General features: G+C 46.2%; 1 protein-coding gene across 50 annotated transcripts in view; it reads left to right on the top strand.

Moving 5' to 3' along the window:
• Positions 1-16,763, top strand: part of tjp1a (tight junction protein 1a) — a 184,794-nt gene that overhangs the window by 152,509 nt on the left and 15,522 nt on the right. For 21 of the 50 annotated variants that reach the window (XM_090238485.1, XM_090238471.1, XM_090238475.1 and 18 more), the window contains 14 exons: positions 2,160-2,265; positions 2,407-2,557; positions 3,630-3,738; positions 3,943-4,162; positions 6,581-6,765; positions 6,962-7,057; positions 7,401-7,427; positions 8,321-8,403; positions 8,706-8,916; positions 10,605-10,705; positions 10,996-11,346; positions 12,930-13,229; positions 14,318-15,223; positions 15,531-15,613. In XM_090238485.1, the coding sequence (XP_090094611.1) occupies positions 2,160-2,265; positions 2,407-2,557; positions 3,630-3,738; positions 3,943-4,162; positions 6,581-6,765; positions 6,962-7,057; positions 7,401-7,427; positions 8,321-8,403; positions 8,706-8,916; positions 10,605-10,705; positions 10,996-11,346; positions 12,930-13,229; positions 14,318-15,223; positions 15,531-15,613 (2,929 nt within the window). Of the gene's footprint in view, positions 1-2,159; positions 2,266-2,406; positions 2,558-3,629; positions 3,739-3,942; positions 4,163-4,618; positions 4,643-6,580; positions 6,766-6,961; positions 7,058-7,400; positions 7,428-8,320; positions 8,404-8,705; positions 8,917-10,604; positions 10,706-10,995; positions 11,347-12,929; positions 13,230-14,317; positions 15,224-15,530; positions 15,614-16,763 lie in introns of those variants that run through there. The other 29 variants (XM_090238488.1, XM_090238487.1, XM_090238486.1 and 26 more) reach the window with 7 other exon arrangements.

The following is a 16,763-nucleotide window of genomic DNA, read 5'->3' on the forward strand; positions in this document are numbered from 1 at the left end:
GAGCTTTTGTGGCCTACCACTTCGCGGCTGAGCTGTTGTTGCTCCTAGACGTTTCCACTTCACAATAACAGCACTTAAAGGTGGCATCCTATTACGGTGCCACGTTGATAATCACCTAGCTCTTCAGTAAGGCCATTCTACTGCCAGTGTTTTCCTATGGAGATTGCATGGCTGTGTGCTCGAATTTAAACACCTGTCAGCAACGGGTGTGGCTGAAATACCCGAATCCACTATTTGAAGGGGTGTCCACATATACTTTTGTAAGTATAGTGTATTTTGCCTGTGAGGTCAAGGGGAACTTCAAACCAAATCTCGCTTAAGGCCCCGAAAAGGGAACATGTTTTCATGAGCTTGGGTCCCAAGAAAACACTGATTTTCTCAAGAACCATGCTCTAGTGTTACATAATGTTTATCCCATTCCTATCCCGTAGCTACAGTAGGGCAAAAAAGTATTTAGTCAGCCACCAATTGTGCAAGTTCTCCCACTTAAAAAGATGAGAGAGGCCTGTAATTTTCATCATAGGTACACTTCAACTATGACAGACAAAATGAGGGAAAACAATTCAGAAAATCACATTGTAGGATTTTTACTGAATTTTTTTGCAAAATATGGTGGAAAATAAGTATTTGGTCAATAACAAACGTTTATCTCAATACTTTGTTATATACCCTTTGTTGGCAATGACAGAGGTCAAGCGTTTTCTGTAAGTCTTCACAAGGTTTTCACACACTGTTGCTGGTATTTTGGCCCATTCCCCCATGCAGATCTCCTCTAGAGCAGTGATGTTTTGGGGCTGTTGCTGGGCAACACGGACTTTCAACTCCCTCCAAAGATTTTCTATGGGGTTGAGATCTGGAGACTGGCTAGGCCACTCCAGGACCTTGAAATGCTTCTTACGAAGCCACTCCTTCGTTGCCCGGGCGGTGTGTTTGGGATCATTGTCATGCTGAAAGACCCAGCCACGTTTCTTCTTCAATGCCCTTGCTGATGGAAGGAGTTTTTCACTCAAAATCTCATGATACATGGCCCCATTCATTCTTTCCTTTACACGGATCAGTCGTCCTGGTCCCTTTACAGAAAAGCAGCCCCAAAGCATGATGTTTCTACCCCCATGCTTCACAGTAGGTATGGTGTTCTTTGGATGCAACTCAGCATTCTTGGTCCTCCAAACATGACGAGTTGAGTTTTTACCAAAAAGTTATATTTTGGTTTCATCTGACCATATGACATTCTCCCAATCTTCTTCTGGATCATCCAAATGCTCTCTAGCAAACTTCAGACGGGCCTGGACATGTACTGGCTTAAGCAGGGGGACACGTCTGGCACTGCAGGATTTGAGTCCCTGGCGGCGTAGTGTGTTACTGATGGTAGGCTTTGTTACTTTGGTCCCAGCTCTCTGCAGGTCATTCACTAGGTCCCCCCGTGTGGTTCTGGGATTTTTGCTCACTGTTCTTGTGATCATTTTGACCCCACGGGGTGAGATCTTGCGTGGAGCCCCAGATCGAGTGAGGTTATCAGTGGTCTTGTATGTCTTCCATTTCCTAATAATTGCTCCCACAGTTGATTTCCTCAAACCAAGCTGCTTACCTATTGCAGATTCAGTCTTCCCAGCCTGGTGCAGGTCTACAATTTTGTTTCTGGTGTCCTTTGACAGCTCTTTGGTCTTGGCCATAATGGAGTTTGGAGTGTGACTGTTTGAGGTTGTGGACAGGTGTCTTTTATACTGATAACAAGTTCAAACAGGTGCCATTAATACAGGTAACGAGTGGAGGACAGAGGAGCCTCTTAAAGAAAAAGTTACAGGTCTGTGAGAGCCAGAAATCTTGCTTGTTTGTAGGTGACCAAATACTTATTTTCCACCATAATTTGCAAATAAATTCATTAAAATTCCTACAATGTGATTTTCTGGATTTTTCTCTCTCATTTTGTCTGTCATAGTTGAAGTGTACCTATGATGAAAATTACAGGCCTCTCTCATCTTTTTAAGTGGGAGAACTTGCACAATTGGTGGCTGACTAAATACTTTTTTGCCCCACTGTATTTAACTCTAACTCAGATAGTCATCTCTACATTCACATTCCTCTACCAGGTTAGTGTGTTACAAGTGTGTGTGATCATACTATCAGTATGTGACTGAAGTGTGTGTTTGGTCCTGTAGAACCAAAGCCAGTGTATGCCCAGCCTGGCCAGCCTGATGTTGACCTTCCAGTCAGCCCCTCTGATGCCCCAGTGCCCAGCGCTGGTCATGATGACAGCATCCTCAGGTAATCCTCAGTCTTCCTGTTAAAGCCATTTTATTATTACCATATATGTCAGTACCATGTTATTTGCTGAAATGTAATGGCTCCCTGTAGAACAGTAGGATCTAAACGTCTATTTGTGTATGATGCCCACTCCCCATGCAGGCCGAGTATGAAGCTGGTGAAGTTTAAGAAGGGGGAGAGTGTTGGCCTGAGGCTGGCCGGAGGGAACGACGTGGGCATCTTTGTAGCCGGAGTCCTGGAGGACAGCCCAGCTGCCAAGGAAGGTCTGGAGGAAGGAGACCAGATTCTCAGGGTAAGAAGTTTATCTCATACCTGCTTTACACATTTTATTATTATTAGCTGTTGGGTATGTTTCATCACTTTTAATGATTGTCACATTTTTGTCAACAAGGCCATTGTGAAGTTTCCTCTTTGGAAAGTGCGCAGGATATGTGGTTTGTTTTTTTCCACAGTAGATAGTATTGAAGGGTATGTTCTGTTCTGTACTAGCTGGAGAACGTCTGCTGTTGTTCTTTAAACGTTCTCATCGCTGCCCACGCTTAGTTGGAAACACTTTGTTAAACTATGTGACCCACTAGCCGATGGATCAACAATGACCTCTACTGTGTGGTCACTGGTCATAGTGATGTGAGATAGAAAATGGTAATTACATTGAATCAGTCTGAGGTCAACGCCTGGCTCTTCTCCTCTCTGTCTTTCCTTTGTTTACTCTGAACCACACAATAGAGGTCGTTGTTATTGTTCTCTGATGGAAGTCCTCTCTGATATCAGAGTTGGATTCATTTAATCATGTTTATCACTAGCCACACATTTTAACGAAACACACCATGCTTTGTGTTCCTCCCACACCACAGTATGGGTCAAAGTGGTATGTGGGGAGGGCTAACTCCTCCTCTTTGCTAGCCTCCTTCCCTGCTGTACAAACACATATCTAGGCTCTGTGCTTTTCCCTATGAGTGTGCTTCCAGGAATGTGTCCCAAATGGCACCCTATTCACTATATAGTGCACTACTTTTGACCTCTTCACTATGTAGGGAAAAGTAATGCACTATAGATAATAGGGTGCTGTTTCAGACACAAACCAGGATGTTGTTTTCCACCCCTGGGCAGGGAGCCTGTGAGTGTTTCCTGGCCTTCACAGTGTGACTAGTTGAGATAGACTTGAAGTCTCCTTTCTGAGGAGAATGAACGTTGTTCTCTATGATTCAACCCCATGTGTTCCTGGTTCAAACGCTGGCTCTGCAGCAGGGTAAATAAACGTGATATTGTGCTGGGGACCGCAGGGCGTTGAGGTGGGGAAGTAGACTGGCCTGAACCCTGGAGACCTGATAGTCTCTGTTCTTCTCTCTCCCTCCTCTCTGTAGGTAAACAACGTAGACTTTGCTAACATCATCCGAGAGGAGGCTGTGCTGTTCCTCCTAGACCTTCCCAGGGGTGAAGAGGTCACCATTCTGGCCCAGAAGAAGAAGGATGGTGAGTAACATGGGGAAAACAGATGTTAGATAAATGCACGTTGCGATCTTGACAGGGTCTGAGAGTGTATAGATTTGCGTTTGCACAGAAATACATATTTTAAGTTAACCTGGTTACATGTGAACTTTACACACGCTTTCAATTGTATACCTGAAAATGTTTCCCTACTTCATTTCTTCTTCTACCATTTTCCCTCAATTCCAGTTTACCGTCGGATAGTAGAGTCAGATGTGGGTGACTCGTTCTACATCCGGACCCACTTTGAGTATGAGAAGGAGTCTCCGTACGGCCTGAGCTTCAACAAGGGAGAGGTTTTCCGTGTAGTGGACACCCTCTACAACGGCAAGCTGGGCTCCTGGCTCGCCATACGCATTGGCAAGAACCACCAGGAGGTGGAGAGAGGCATCATCCCCAACAAGAACAGGTAGAATACAGGAGAGAGGTATCATCCCCAACAAGAACAGGTAGAATACAGTAGAGGCAGTCATCCCCAACAAGAACAGGTAGAATACAGGAGAGAGCAGTCATCCCCAACAAGAACAGGTAGAATACAGGAGAGAGGCATCATCCCCAACAAGAACAGGTAGAATACAGTAGAGAGGCAGTCATCCCCAACAAGAACAGGTAGAATACAGGAGAGAGGCATCATCCCCAACAAGAACAGGTAGAATACAGTAGAGAGGCAGTCATCCCCAACAAGAACAGGTAGAATACAGGAGAGAGCAGTCATCCCCAACAAGAACAGGTAGAATACAGGAGAGAGGCATCATCCCCAACAAGAACAGGTAGAATACAGTAGAGAGGCAGTCATCCCCAACAAGAACAGGTAGAATGCAGGAGATACGTCATCCCCAACAAGAACAGGTAGAATACAGGAGAGAGGCATCATCCCCAACAAGAACAGGTAGAATACAGTAGAGAGGCAGTCATCCCCAACAAGAACAGGTAGAATACAGGAGAGAGCAGTCATCCCCAACAAGAACAGGTAGAATACAGCGGAGAGAGACGTCATCCCCAACAAGAACAGGTAGAATACAGCGGAGAGAGACGTCATCCCCAACAAGAACAGGTAGAATACAGCGGAGAGAGACGTCATCCCCAACAAGAACAGGTAGAATACAGCGGAGAGAGCAGTCATCCCCAACAAGAACAGGTAGAATACAGCGGAGAGAGACGTCATCCCCAACAAGAACAGGTAGAATACAGCGGAGAGAGACGTCATCCCCAACAAGAACAGGTAGAATACAGCGGAGAGAGACGTCATCCCCAACAAGAACAGGTAGAATACAGCGGAGAGAGACGTCATCCCCAACAAGAACAGGTAGAATACAGCGGAGAGAGACGTCATCCCCAACAAGAACAGGTAGAATACAGCGGAGAGAGACGTCATCCCCAACAAGAACAGGTAGAATACAGCGGAGAGAGACGTCATCCCCAACAAGAACAGGTAGAATACAGCGGAGAGAGACGTCATCCCCAACAAGAACAGGTAGAATACAGCGGAGAGAGACGTCATCCCCAACAAGAACAGGTAGAATACAGCGGGGAGAGACGTCATCCCCAACAAGAACAGGTAGAATACAGCGGAGAGAGACGTCATCCCCAACAAGAACAGGTAGAATACAGCGGAGAGAGACGTCATCCCCAACATGAACAGGTAGAATACAGCGGAGAGAGACGTCATCCCCAACAAGAACAGGTAGAATACAGCAGAGCCTACTCTGGGTGGAGACAAGAGGGTAGGGTAGGTAGAGTGGGGGGTCGACAGCATTAGTCAAATAAGACACCAGCAGCCTTCCTGTCGGTGTAGAGATGGTAAACAACAACCCTAACATAAGGTGATGAACTAGGCTGTGTAAAGTAGGCCACATTAACATCACCCCTAGTCTCAATTACACGGGTGACAACTGCTCTAGTGAGAATGCATTTGCACTATGAGTCCTGTGAGGGTAGGAGACTATCTATTCATAATGAAACAGCAGACTGACAGAGTCCCTGTTGGAGTCTAGGCCTGGCCTGACCTACAGCCCCTGGCTATGTTTAGAGAGAGAGAGATTCCACACCATGGGGCAGATGGGAACCTCACAGTGCTCCCAACATACCAGCGTGACACAGATATTTATCACTTGCATACATTAACGTAACCATTATATGCGGTGCACCGGGGCTACTCTGCCACGTTGTGTCCCTAGCCATGCCAGTCTCCTCTTCAGTCAAATGTTGTTTTTTTACCCCCCTTTTCTCCCCAACTTCGTGGTATCCAATTATTAGTAGTTACTGTCTTGTCTCATCGCTACAACTCCCATACGGGCTCGGGAGAGACGAAGGTCGAGAGCCATGCGTCCTCCGAAACACAACCCAACCAAGCCGCACTGCTTCTTAACACAGCGCGCATCCAACCCGGAAGCCAGCCGCACCAATGTGTCGGAGGAAACACAGTACCCCTAGCGACCTGGTCAGCGTGCACTGCGCCCGGCCCGCCACAGGAGTCTCTAGTGCGCGATGAGAAAAGGATATCCCTACCGGCCTAACCTGGACGACGCTAGGCCTATTGTGCGTCGCCCTATGGACCTTCCGGTCGCGGCCAGGTGTGACAGAGCCTGTGCTCAAACCCAGAGACCACTGCGCCACCCGGGAGGCTTTCAGTCAAATGTTTACTGAATTCTAGGTTCTATTAAGGTATAGAAGTATTTCACAATAGAATAGTGGTAACAGGGCCGTAAATGACACATTGGATAACTGCACTAATTCAAAATAAAGGGCATGTTGGCAGTTTCCATTGAAATCCAATCTTTGAATCCATTGCCTGTTGCCTGACACCTCTCCAATCGCCCTCCCACAGGGCAGAGCAGTTGTCCAGTGTGCAGTACACCCTCCCCAAAACGCCAGGGGGCGACAGGGCTGACTTCTGGAGGTTCCGTGGTCTGCGGACCTCCAAGAGGAACCTGAGGAAGAGCAGAGAGGACCTGTCTGCCCAGCCGGTCCAAACCAAGTTCCCTGCCTATGAGAGGGTGGTGCTGAGAGAGGGTAGGTGATCTCCAGAGCAGGGTCCATGGGATACGTCACAATACCTAAACTAGCTTACCACTGAGAATGCTTTCCCAGTACATTGCTTCATTCTAAAATATATGCTAGTGTGGAAATTGGAATGCAGCCATGTGTTTGCCTACAAATTCGACCTTGTGACCGTCAAATATGGTGTTTTGTGTCTTCTGTTATCCAGCTGGTTTCCTGAGGCCTGTGGTGATCTTTGGGTCCATCGCAGACGTGGCGAGAGAGAAGCTGGCCAGAGAGGAGCCTGACCTGTTTGAGCTTGCCAGTGAGTACCCTTTAGCTAGCCATCTCACTGTCTGTCTCAGCCGTGTCTCACACACACACACACACACACACACACACACACACACACACACACAGCTGGAGTAACACAGTGCTTAGAGCACCTCTGTGTTAGAGACTAGAGGGCGCCCTCATCTGCCTACTCCAGGTCCACTTGAGGGAGTAGCTAGCATCTTTAGCATGTAGTGTTCATTCTAATACCCGAAACAGTATTGAATTTCAATTTTCCTAAGTGCACTACTCCAAAATCCACATGTAAAGTGATTCCAGCCCTGGACATATTTTGCGTAACCTATATCTCTGTAAACCTTGTATTTTCTTTTCAGAAACACAGCAACATGAAGGAGTGGAAAGTATGTCATGAAGTGCATCAACTTGTTTGTATCAGTGCTAATTGATGCTAGTTAGCTAGGTGGTAGCCTACCCTCTGTACCGTAGATGTGTTTTCTGTAGTTGGTCATGTGTGGCCTGTTTCAGCCTGTAGGGAGGTTGTGGAATGACAATGTAGCTAGTTATGGAGCATGTACCCGTGGCACAGTCGCTATCCTATAGAAAATAAGCTGCATACATAACAGTACTAGTCTTCATTCTTAATTCCCAAGCCCCTAATGTCTGTGTGTGGATTACACCATAATCTGTACTTAAAATTTCAATTTTTACATTACATTGGAGAAGATGCCTTATGCCATTGGTGCGTTTGTGACTGAAATTGTCAGGGCTAGTGATGTTAGCACTCTGCAATCTAGAATGCTGATTTAGAATGCAGGGTTGAGTGGTGAAAGATCCTGTGATAAGTGTTGAGATCTGAGTAGTGAAACTGCACCCAGGTCAGCTGGCCTCTCAAAGGGCCATTACCTTATGTTGGCAGATAGACAGATAAGGCCAGGCTAGCCATGTTTAAACAATTCACCTTCTTAGAACATTCCCGCTTAACTCCCCTGACGTTTATATCCATTTTAAATTTGAATCATGACTCTATTTGAAATGATTCCCTATCTTCTTGAATGTGCATTATCCCACTTCAATGCTTTTCACACATGTAACACATTTCCTGCATTGCGGATTATACTATACTGTGATGTCTGTAGTTGCACGCGCACATTCATAATGACACTACCTCTATTTTATGTTTTGAAATGTGCTTAAGGCATATTGCATGCACTAGGGTGAAGGTAATGAGCTGAGATGTATAGTGAGCTCTGCAGTAATATGACACCGTAACACTGTCCCTTCTCCCCCTCTGCAGAGAGTGAGCCCAAAGACGCAGGAAAAGACCAGCGCAGCTCCGGGATCATTCGTCTCCACACCATTAAACAGATCATTGACCGGGTGAGCGAGACTACTTACTACACGGATGCGCATACACACACACACGCATGCACACGCGTATACACACATGCATGCACCCTGACAGAAAACCTCACAGACAGATCCCCTCTTAAAGCACATATAACACACATGCATAGATATACTCATCCATGGCTCACTACTGCTCTCTGGTGTTCATGGGATAGTGTTTTTATTTGACCAATATATGAAAAATATAGTCTAAAACAGCAATCTGAGCAAACCTTTTAGTGTTAGTATTTAGATCAAATAATCATATTTTTTTGGGGGGGGGATGTCCTTAGGACCGGCATGCTGTGCTGGACATCACCCCCAACGCTGTGGACCGTCTGAACTACGCCCAGTGGTACCCCATCGTGGTGTTCCTCAACCCAGACAGCAAGCAGGGCGTCAAGACCATGAGAACCAGGCTGTGCCCCGAGTCCAGGAAGTCAGCCAGGAAACTCTACGAGAGAGCCCTCAAACTGAGGAAGAACAACCACCACCTCTTCACCAGTGAGTTTCTATGGGAGGGAGGGGAAGAGAGAAATAGTGAGTGGATGGAGTTGTCAGGAGTGAGAGAGGCTAGGGCTGCGTGCTGTACTGTAGTGCGGACCAGGGGCGCAACTCCAGTTGGATAAACACTCCAAACAGCCTACCCGACCACTCTGAGGCGTCCGCATGATCCTAAAGCACACAGTTGCCTCTTTTTGTATCGCATTCCAATGCTAAAACTGGGTCGAACAAAAAATGCAATTTCAGAATGTGGCGGGGGGGACATGTCCCCCGTCCCCAGTGAAAGTTGCGCCCCTGGTGCGGACTATCAGCCGGTGGCACAGTACAGTCAGTGTCTTAGCGGGGTGCAGTTCTCTGTGTCCCCTCCTCCTCACGCAGGCAGGGCTGCTCAGGGCTCCGAGCTAACCTCCCACAGGACCCCAGCCGTCATTACCCATTCCCTGCACGTCCCTGCCCCGTATGAAATGGGAGGCGTGAATTCATTTTTTTTTACACACATCAGGCCTCTTCTTTCCCATCACCGTTGAGTTACTCCCTTATTCCACATGGGTCTGTAAATGAAGCACTGCCTGGTATTTTTTAGAACCAGCCTCGAGAGAGCGAGAACAACAGAGAGAAGTGTCACCTGTGGTATTTGTCAGGTCAAACAGATTGACAGCTGCCAGGCAGCGCTATAGACCTTGTGTTGTTGGACTCATGACAGCTCATAGTTACAACCGTGGCAACAACCGGTGCTGAGACAAGACGAGACGAGCAGCTTTGGGATGATACAAGCAGTGATACTAGAAATAAGATTTTCCACTCATGTAGAATACTAATTAATCATCAATATCTGAATCAATGATAGTTAGACATATCAATTAATTACTTGTTTAGGGCTTGGTTTCCCAAAAGCATCTTAAGGTTAAGTTTTTGTCCTTCATAGGAGCATCGTTACATCTCCTTAGCTGTTTCCCAAAACCATCGTTATTAATGTTGCACTTGAAAACGCTCGGAATCTAACGCCTGCCACAGACCACTCGTAGAACAGCTAAGTGTGTCGTTTTTTGCCCTCCCACGTCACTTTCTACATAGAAGATCTTCGCTAAACACATAATCACATGGTTTATATGTCTCTCTGTGACCACCGATAACTTCAGAACAAAGTTGACTACAAATACAACGTTGCCAATGTCTTTACAATTGATCCAAACGAGCGACATATAAAAAGATGATTCAAATTAACATCGAGATGACTGCATTAAAATATAAACAGTAGTGTATAGGCCTATTTCAATCATATTGAAATACATTTCATGTTTAGTCAATTGAGTTCTATTTTGCTACTTGTAGGCTACTGTCTGTAGTTTGTCTCAATAAACACTGAGTATACCAAACAAATATCTCTCTAGGAGCTAATCCGCCGTCATTATTGTGAAAAATCCTAGAACAGCGCTTCCTTTCTTTTGAGCCTATCAGTTTGTACACATGCTCCAACGGCATGATAAGCGACCATTCTCTCTGCGTGGTGTTTTTTCAAAGTTCCATTGCTATCGGGTAACCAGGCTCTGACGTGTTAATCCTAATAGTTTTTCATGAGGTTATAAGAACAGTTTTTCAGTGATTATGAGAATTGTGTCATTGGTTCTCTGTATTCATTTGAGAGGTGCTTTGTCTCTGCTCTTTCTCTTCTCTCTATCCTTCCCAAGCCACCATTAACATGAATAATATGAATGACGGGTGGTACGGTGCCCTGAAGGAGACCATTCAACAGCAGCAGAACCAGCTGGTGTGGGTTTCAGAGGGAAAGGTAGGACACTCAGCGCCGAGACTAACATCATCAAACACTTACTAATACATTTCACTTTAATGAAAATGTTGTATTCAAAATAAATGTCAGACATTTTTAATATACAATGTATTTTGTGTATTAATACGTTTTTCTTTCCCATTCATTTCTCTTTGCCATTCATTTCTCGTTTTTCTTTGTCTCTCCTCACTGTAATGTTGCTGCTTCTGCTCTTTATCTCCCTTCCCCCTCTCTCTCTTGTCCCTCTCCCTCCCTCTCTCCCCTGCTGTCCTCCTGTCGTGTCTCCCCAGGCGGATGGTGCTCCAGATGATGACCTGGATCTGCATGATGACCGTCTGTCGTACCTGTCGGCTCCGGGCAGTGAGTACTCCATGTACAGCACGGACAGCCGCCACACCTCCGACTACGAGGACACGGACACAGAGGGCGGGGCCTACACCGACCAGGAACTAGACGAGACGCTGAACGACGAGGTGGGCCTGCCCACTGAGCCCGCTATCACCCGCTCCTCGGAGCCCGTCCGAGAGGACCCGCCAGTAATCCAGGAGCCCCTGGGGTACGGCGGGTACCAGCACACAGTGCAGCCCGACCCCCTGAACCGGATCGACCCAGCTGGATTCAAGGCACCAGCGGCCCAGCAGGTACCGTTTATGAGAGCCGTGCATCTGCCCTGTTGTCTCGAATCCGTGGTGTGCGTGAGGAGGGTGTTCTGGCGCCGCTATTGAAGCAGTGTTTTAAAACAGTATTATCTACTAACACAAAACAAACAAAAAAGATGGAAAGAACATTTGTGTCCACTTAAGTATTTATTCACTATCGTTGTTTGTGTACGTGTTTTTTTTATTTTTGAAGAAAAAAAAATGAAAAAAGCAAGAATAAGCTTGACTGTTATAATCAGTATTCACGACATGTGTTAGTGTGACTGTTATAATCAGTATTCACGACATGTGTTAGTGTGTCTGTTATAATCAGTATTCACGACCTGCGTTAGTGTGACTGTTATAATCAGTATTCACGACCTGTGTTAGTGTGACTGTTATAATCAGTATTCACGACATGTGTTAGTGTGTCTGTTATAATCAGTATTCACGACCTGCGTTAGTGTGACTGTTATAATCAGTATTCACGACCTGTGTTAGTGAGACTGTTATAATCAGTATTCACGACCTGCGTTAGTGTGTCTTGTTATAATCAGTATTCACGACCTGCGTTAGTGTGACTGTTATAATCAGTATTCACGACATGTGTTAGTGTGACTGTTATAATCAGTATTCACGACCTGTGTTAGTGTGACTGTTATAATCAGTATTCACGACCTGCGTCAGTGTGACTGTTATAATCAGTATTCACGACCTGCGTTAGTGTGACTGTTATAATCAGTATTCACGACATGTGTTAGTGTGACTGTTATAATCAGTATTCACGACATGCGTTAGTGTGTCTGTTATAATCAGTATTCACAACCTGTGTTAGTGTGACTTTATTATCAGTATTCACAACCTGTGTTAGTGTGACTGTTATAATCAGTATTCACGACCTGCGTTAGTGTGTCTGTTATAATCAGTATTCACAACCTGTGTTAGTGTGACTGTTATATCAGTATTCACCACCTGTGTTAGTGTGACTGTTATAATCGGTATTCACGACCTGTGTTAGTGTAACTGTTATAATCGGTATTCACGACCTGTGTTAGGTGTGACTGTTTTTGTTGATGTCGATGTTCTCACTGACGAGAAGAAGTTTTGTGTCTGTCAAGTGTCTGTATCGGTACCCACCTATGTGCTCTTCCTAGTTGTTTCACTTGTGATTCGGACTGATATCGTGATACCAGAAAGTATTATGTGCATGTTGGAAATGTCAGTGTTAACCACGTATTGCTGTAAATGTATTTATCTGGGTCGATTCGGCCATTATGATATCCACAAAGTTTGTCTTCTGATGTGTAAGAGAAAAAAAAGAAAAGCAAAACATTGTACTGTAATCTAGAATTAAAATCCAATCAGACTACATTAACAACAGAAACGTTGTCCTGTTGCGAATTCTTACGTGGCAGATTGAGCATCTAAAGCCATCAGTTGAATTTGGTCCGAGGATGGTGAGTTACTGAGTCGGTCGGTGGAGGAGGTACAGAGCAGGCTGTGTTACGCTGTAACGTTAACATTAGTGAGGGTGTATCCCTCGTGCAGTAGCACCGTGTATTAAACGTTTCTGAACCACTTCACAGAATGAGAAAGCAGAGGCTGTTCCGGCCACCATGCCTATCCTCCCTCAGCAGCCTGTGTTACTGGCTGAGACAGAGGCAGTGCCCCCTGCTGTCGACAACACCGTAAATGGTGTAGCTGGTTTGAGCCATGGTTTAAGCCTCGGCCCTATCGCTGCTACCCAGAGCGAACCCAGCCCAGGCCCCGGCCCCGAGGCTGACTGGCTTAGGATGCCCACCCCTGATCTAGCTCAGCCCCTGGCCCCGGCCCCAACGCTTGAACCCGAACCCCTACAATCCGGACCGCCCAGTTCAGAACCACAGGTACCCATCGTCTGGACGTGGCCTGGCCCCGGCCGACCCCGCTGTCGGTCTGCTGTGGCCTGTCGCTGCCTGCCTGTGTACCGCCCGTCACACGCTTTCCTTTCACTCTTGCATGCCTGCCCGCTGTCCACTGTGTGCTTCTGAGAGAGAGTGAGAGAGAGACTGTATCTGAGCACTCGTAAACAACAGTGGGCTTCTTGGAGGAGAATATAGACTGATTGCTGCATTGGTGTGGTACCTATATAGAGAACAGCAGCGAAGAACCTGAGGCTCTCACTGTTGCTTACCCTCTTTGCATGGCTACAACATGTTTCAGTTGGTTTCTCTTTTCTGTTTAAACGTAGCAATAGAACAGATAGTGGTGGTATATTAGTTGATGCAGACTGAATGGACCATTTAATTATATACATTTATTTGGCGACATTCTCTTAAAGTCATCAGTATTTTGGATATTTTATTGATGTTTTATTCCCTGAATTTGAAATGTAGCCATTCCGCTCCAACTGTGGAGTATACGTTTTAAACATCCCATGAAGTTAAAGTAAATAATAACTTTTCTGAGTTCAGAAAGTTATGTTGTTCAATGACTACTTTTCAAATGCCATGTTTTTTAAAATGGTTTACATTGTACGATAAACATTTGCTTCTAAAGTTCCAGATATCTTATTGCGGCAATTTAATTTGGCTTGTAATTTTATCAAGATATATATTTTTATTTTGTTTTGTCTCAACTTTGTTGGTTTTGTTTTTGGGTTGCAGTTTAAACTAAAGTGGTATGTTGTGTGTGTGTATATATTGATATATATGGAGAGCTCCTGTGCGTATTGGCTGCTGTGATCTGACATTCAGACCTGCATTCTATTTGACCTGACCTTTAACCCCTACCTCTGAGTGTCTCTATTTCAGGTATCCCTGCTTCTCCTCTGCTTCCTTCTTCAGCCATTATTAATCTTCTGTTTTAATATTCTACGTTGTCTTCTCTTACTTGATTGTTATATTTATATACACATTTATTTATTGGATGTGTGCTACTGGTTGCTCTTGTCCCATTACTCACCATTTGTTTCTTCCATTGTCTATTTCCTCAGATGTACAAGAAGGATCCCTACCTGGAGGAGCCAATCAGAGTGAAACATGGTGGTGTAAAGCCGTCTCCGGCGATGGGGCCTCCCATGACCTACGAGTCCCAGCCTCCGTACCAGGACCAACACCCGTACAGAGATTACGATCACCCTCCTAACCGCTACGACGGGGGTGGCTACCTCGAACCAAAGTATCTTAACTTCGACTCTCAACTGCACCACGAGAAAAGTGTGCCTCACTACGATGACCAGTGGCCTCCTTACAACCAGCAGACCTCTGGCCCACCACCCCACCAGCAACAGCAACCTCCTGGGCATGGCTACGACCCCCGGCTGTCCTACGAAGACGGACCCAAGCAAGACTACAGCCCTCCTCAGCTGCGCTATGATGAGGCCCCGCTGGGCTACAACGGACGACCTCGCTACGGAAAGCCTGCAGGACCAGGACCCATCCGCTACGATGAGTCTCCTCCATCCGGCCCAGGGGGCTACGCTCCTCTACGTTACGACCAGGAGCCTCACCCGTATCCCCCTGCAACACGCTCTCCAGAGCCCCCTAAACAGTACTACCAGGGGGAGCCTGCCCAGCGGCCAGGACCTGGGCCGGCCTACAACCAGGCACCACCTCAGCACCGAGGCTACAAGCTCCCGCCCCAACAGTACGAACCCATCATGAACTTTGACGCCCCCGTGCCCGCCCCCAAACCACAACCAGAGGCTCTCCGTCCCTCACCTGGGGACACGGTGATCACTACAGCCCCCAATCTCCTTCCCCCTCCCCCCAGAGTGGAGCCGGAGGACGACCCGGCCATAAGGGCCCAGTCGGTGCTGTCCAGGGTCAAGATGTTTGAGAACAAGCGCTCTGTGTCTGTGGACCGAGCCAAGGAGGCAGGGGACACCTTCGGGCTCAGGGTAAGCATCTGGAAAACACCTCACTCTTGTGCACGTATGTAATGCTCAGTGCTTGGCCTGGGCAGGAGCTCAACTATTCCTGTTCCTCTTCTAGAATATTAGCTCATGTATTGTGGAGCTTCTGCACCTAAATACAAACAGTACTCAAAATGAGTACCGGAACCTATTTCAGTCCAAGTCAAGCACTGGTAATGCGCACAGGATTACCTGACCCAGACCTCTTCTAATTATATGTGGTTGGTCCAAGTGATGTTGGTCCAAGTGATTTTCCAGGAATTTTATTTGCATTTCAATCTTGCTCCCACAGTCAGCAGATCTGCCCACCAAACCAGGTGCGTGCATTCCTAAAGCCAACTCGCTCAGCAATCTGGACCAGGAGAAGTCGTTCAGGTAATGAGTCATAATGGAGTACTGCACTGAGCCCCCCACAAACATACTACATCACACCACAGAACAGATGCTGCTTTATCTTTGAGTGCCTGATGTGTTTGTTAGGGCTGTCAATGTGATCCACTCTGAAGTGGATAATAGGGCTTAGAAAAGTAAATGACTTTTGAAGATATGACAGTGTACTGTATTGTATGGCTGCCATCTTGCTTGCGCCGATCCAACTTAGCTATTATTTTGCCGTTTATCTACTTTTTTTGCACTAAATGTATTTGCTATCATTACATATGATTGTCAAATACTTTTGAACATCAGACTGGCTGTTACTAAACTCAATTCTGGGTTCAACTTCGAGTTTGACTCATCTGCCCTGGGCTCTCCCTGGGCTCTTTGGCTACCCAAGAAGAAACGCAGGCGAAAACGAGGCAGGAGAGTGGGCGTCCTGGTGAGACAAAGGCAAAAGGAAAACCAGCCACAACTTCCCGTCATTCTTTTGGCCAATGTACAGTCACTTGATAATAAGATGGATGACCTCTCGCAGATTTGGGAACAACGGGACTCTCGTAATTGCAATATCCTATGTTCACCTAGCAGACAGGACATCGGATTCAGGGAAATCCAGAGGGGGAGGGGTATGTCTCTTCATCAACAGCAAATTGTGTGCAGAATCTAGCACAGTGAAATGGAGTTTCGTCCTATTGTTCACGTCTTAAAATACCTGATGGTCAAATGCTGACCTTTTTACCTCCTGAGATACTTTTGATCTGTTATTGTGACTGCTGTATATATTCCACATCAGGAGAACAACAACAAGCTGGCACTTGATGAACTGTACAAGGCTATAAATAAGCAGGGAACCATGCACCCGGACGCTGCTTTTCTTGTTGCCAGTGATTTTAATTCCATGCCACTCCTGCTTCCTGTTTACAAACAAAAACTCAAACAGGAAGACCCATGATGTGCTCCATACAAAAATGGTCTACCAGAGCAGAAGCTATTCTACAGGACTGCTTTGCTAACGCTGACTGGAATATGTTCATCAGGAAATGCATCACTGACGTTGTCTCCACGGTGAAGGTTTGCTGCTTCCCCAAACAAAAGCCCTGAATTAACACAGAGGTGCGTGCTAAGCTAAAGGACATCTACTGCTCAC

The sequence above is a fragment of the Oncorhynchus mykiss genome, chromosome 6 (genome assembly GCF_057628025.1).
Source record: "Oncorhynchus mykiss isolate SJ-2025 chromosome 6, ASM5762802v1, whole genome shotgun sequence".
Lineage (NCBI taxonomy): Eukaryota > Metazoa > Chordata > Actinopteri > Salmoniformes > Salmonidae > Oncorhynchus > Oncorhynchus mykiss.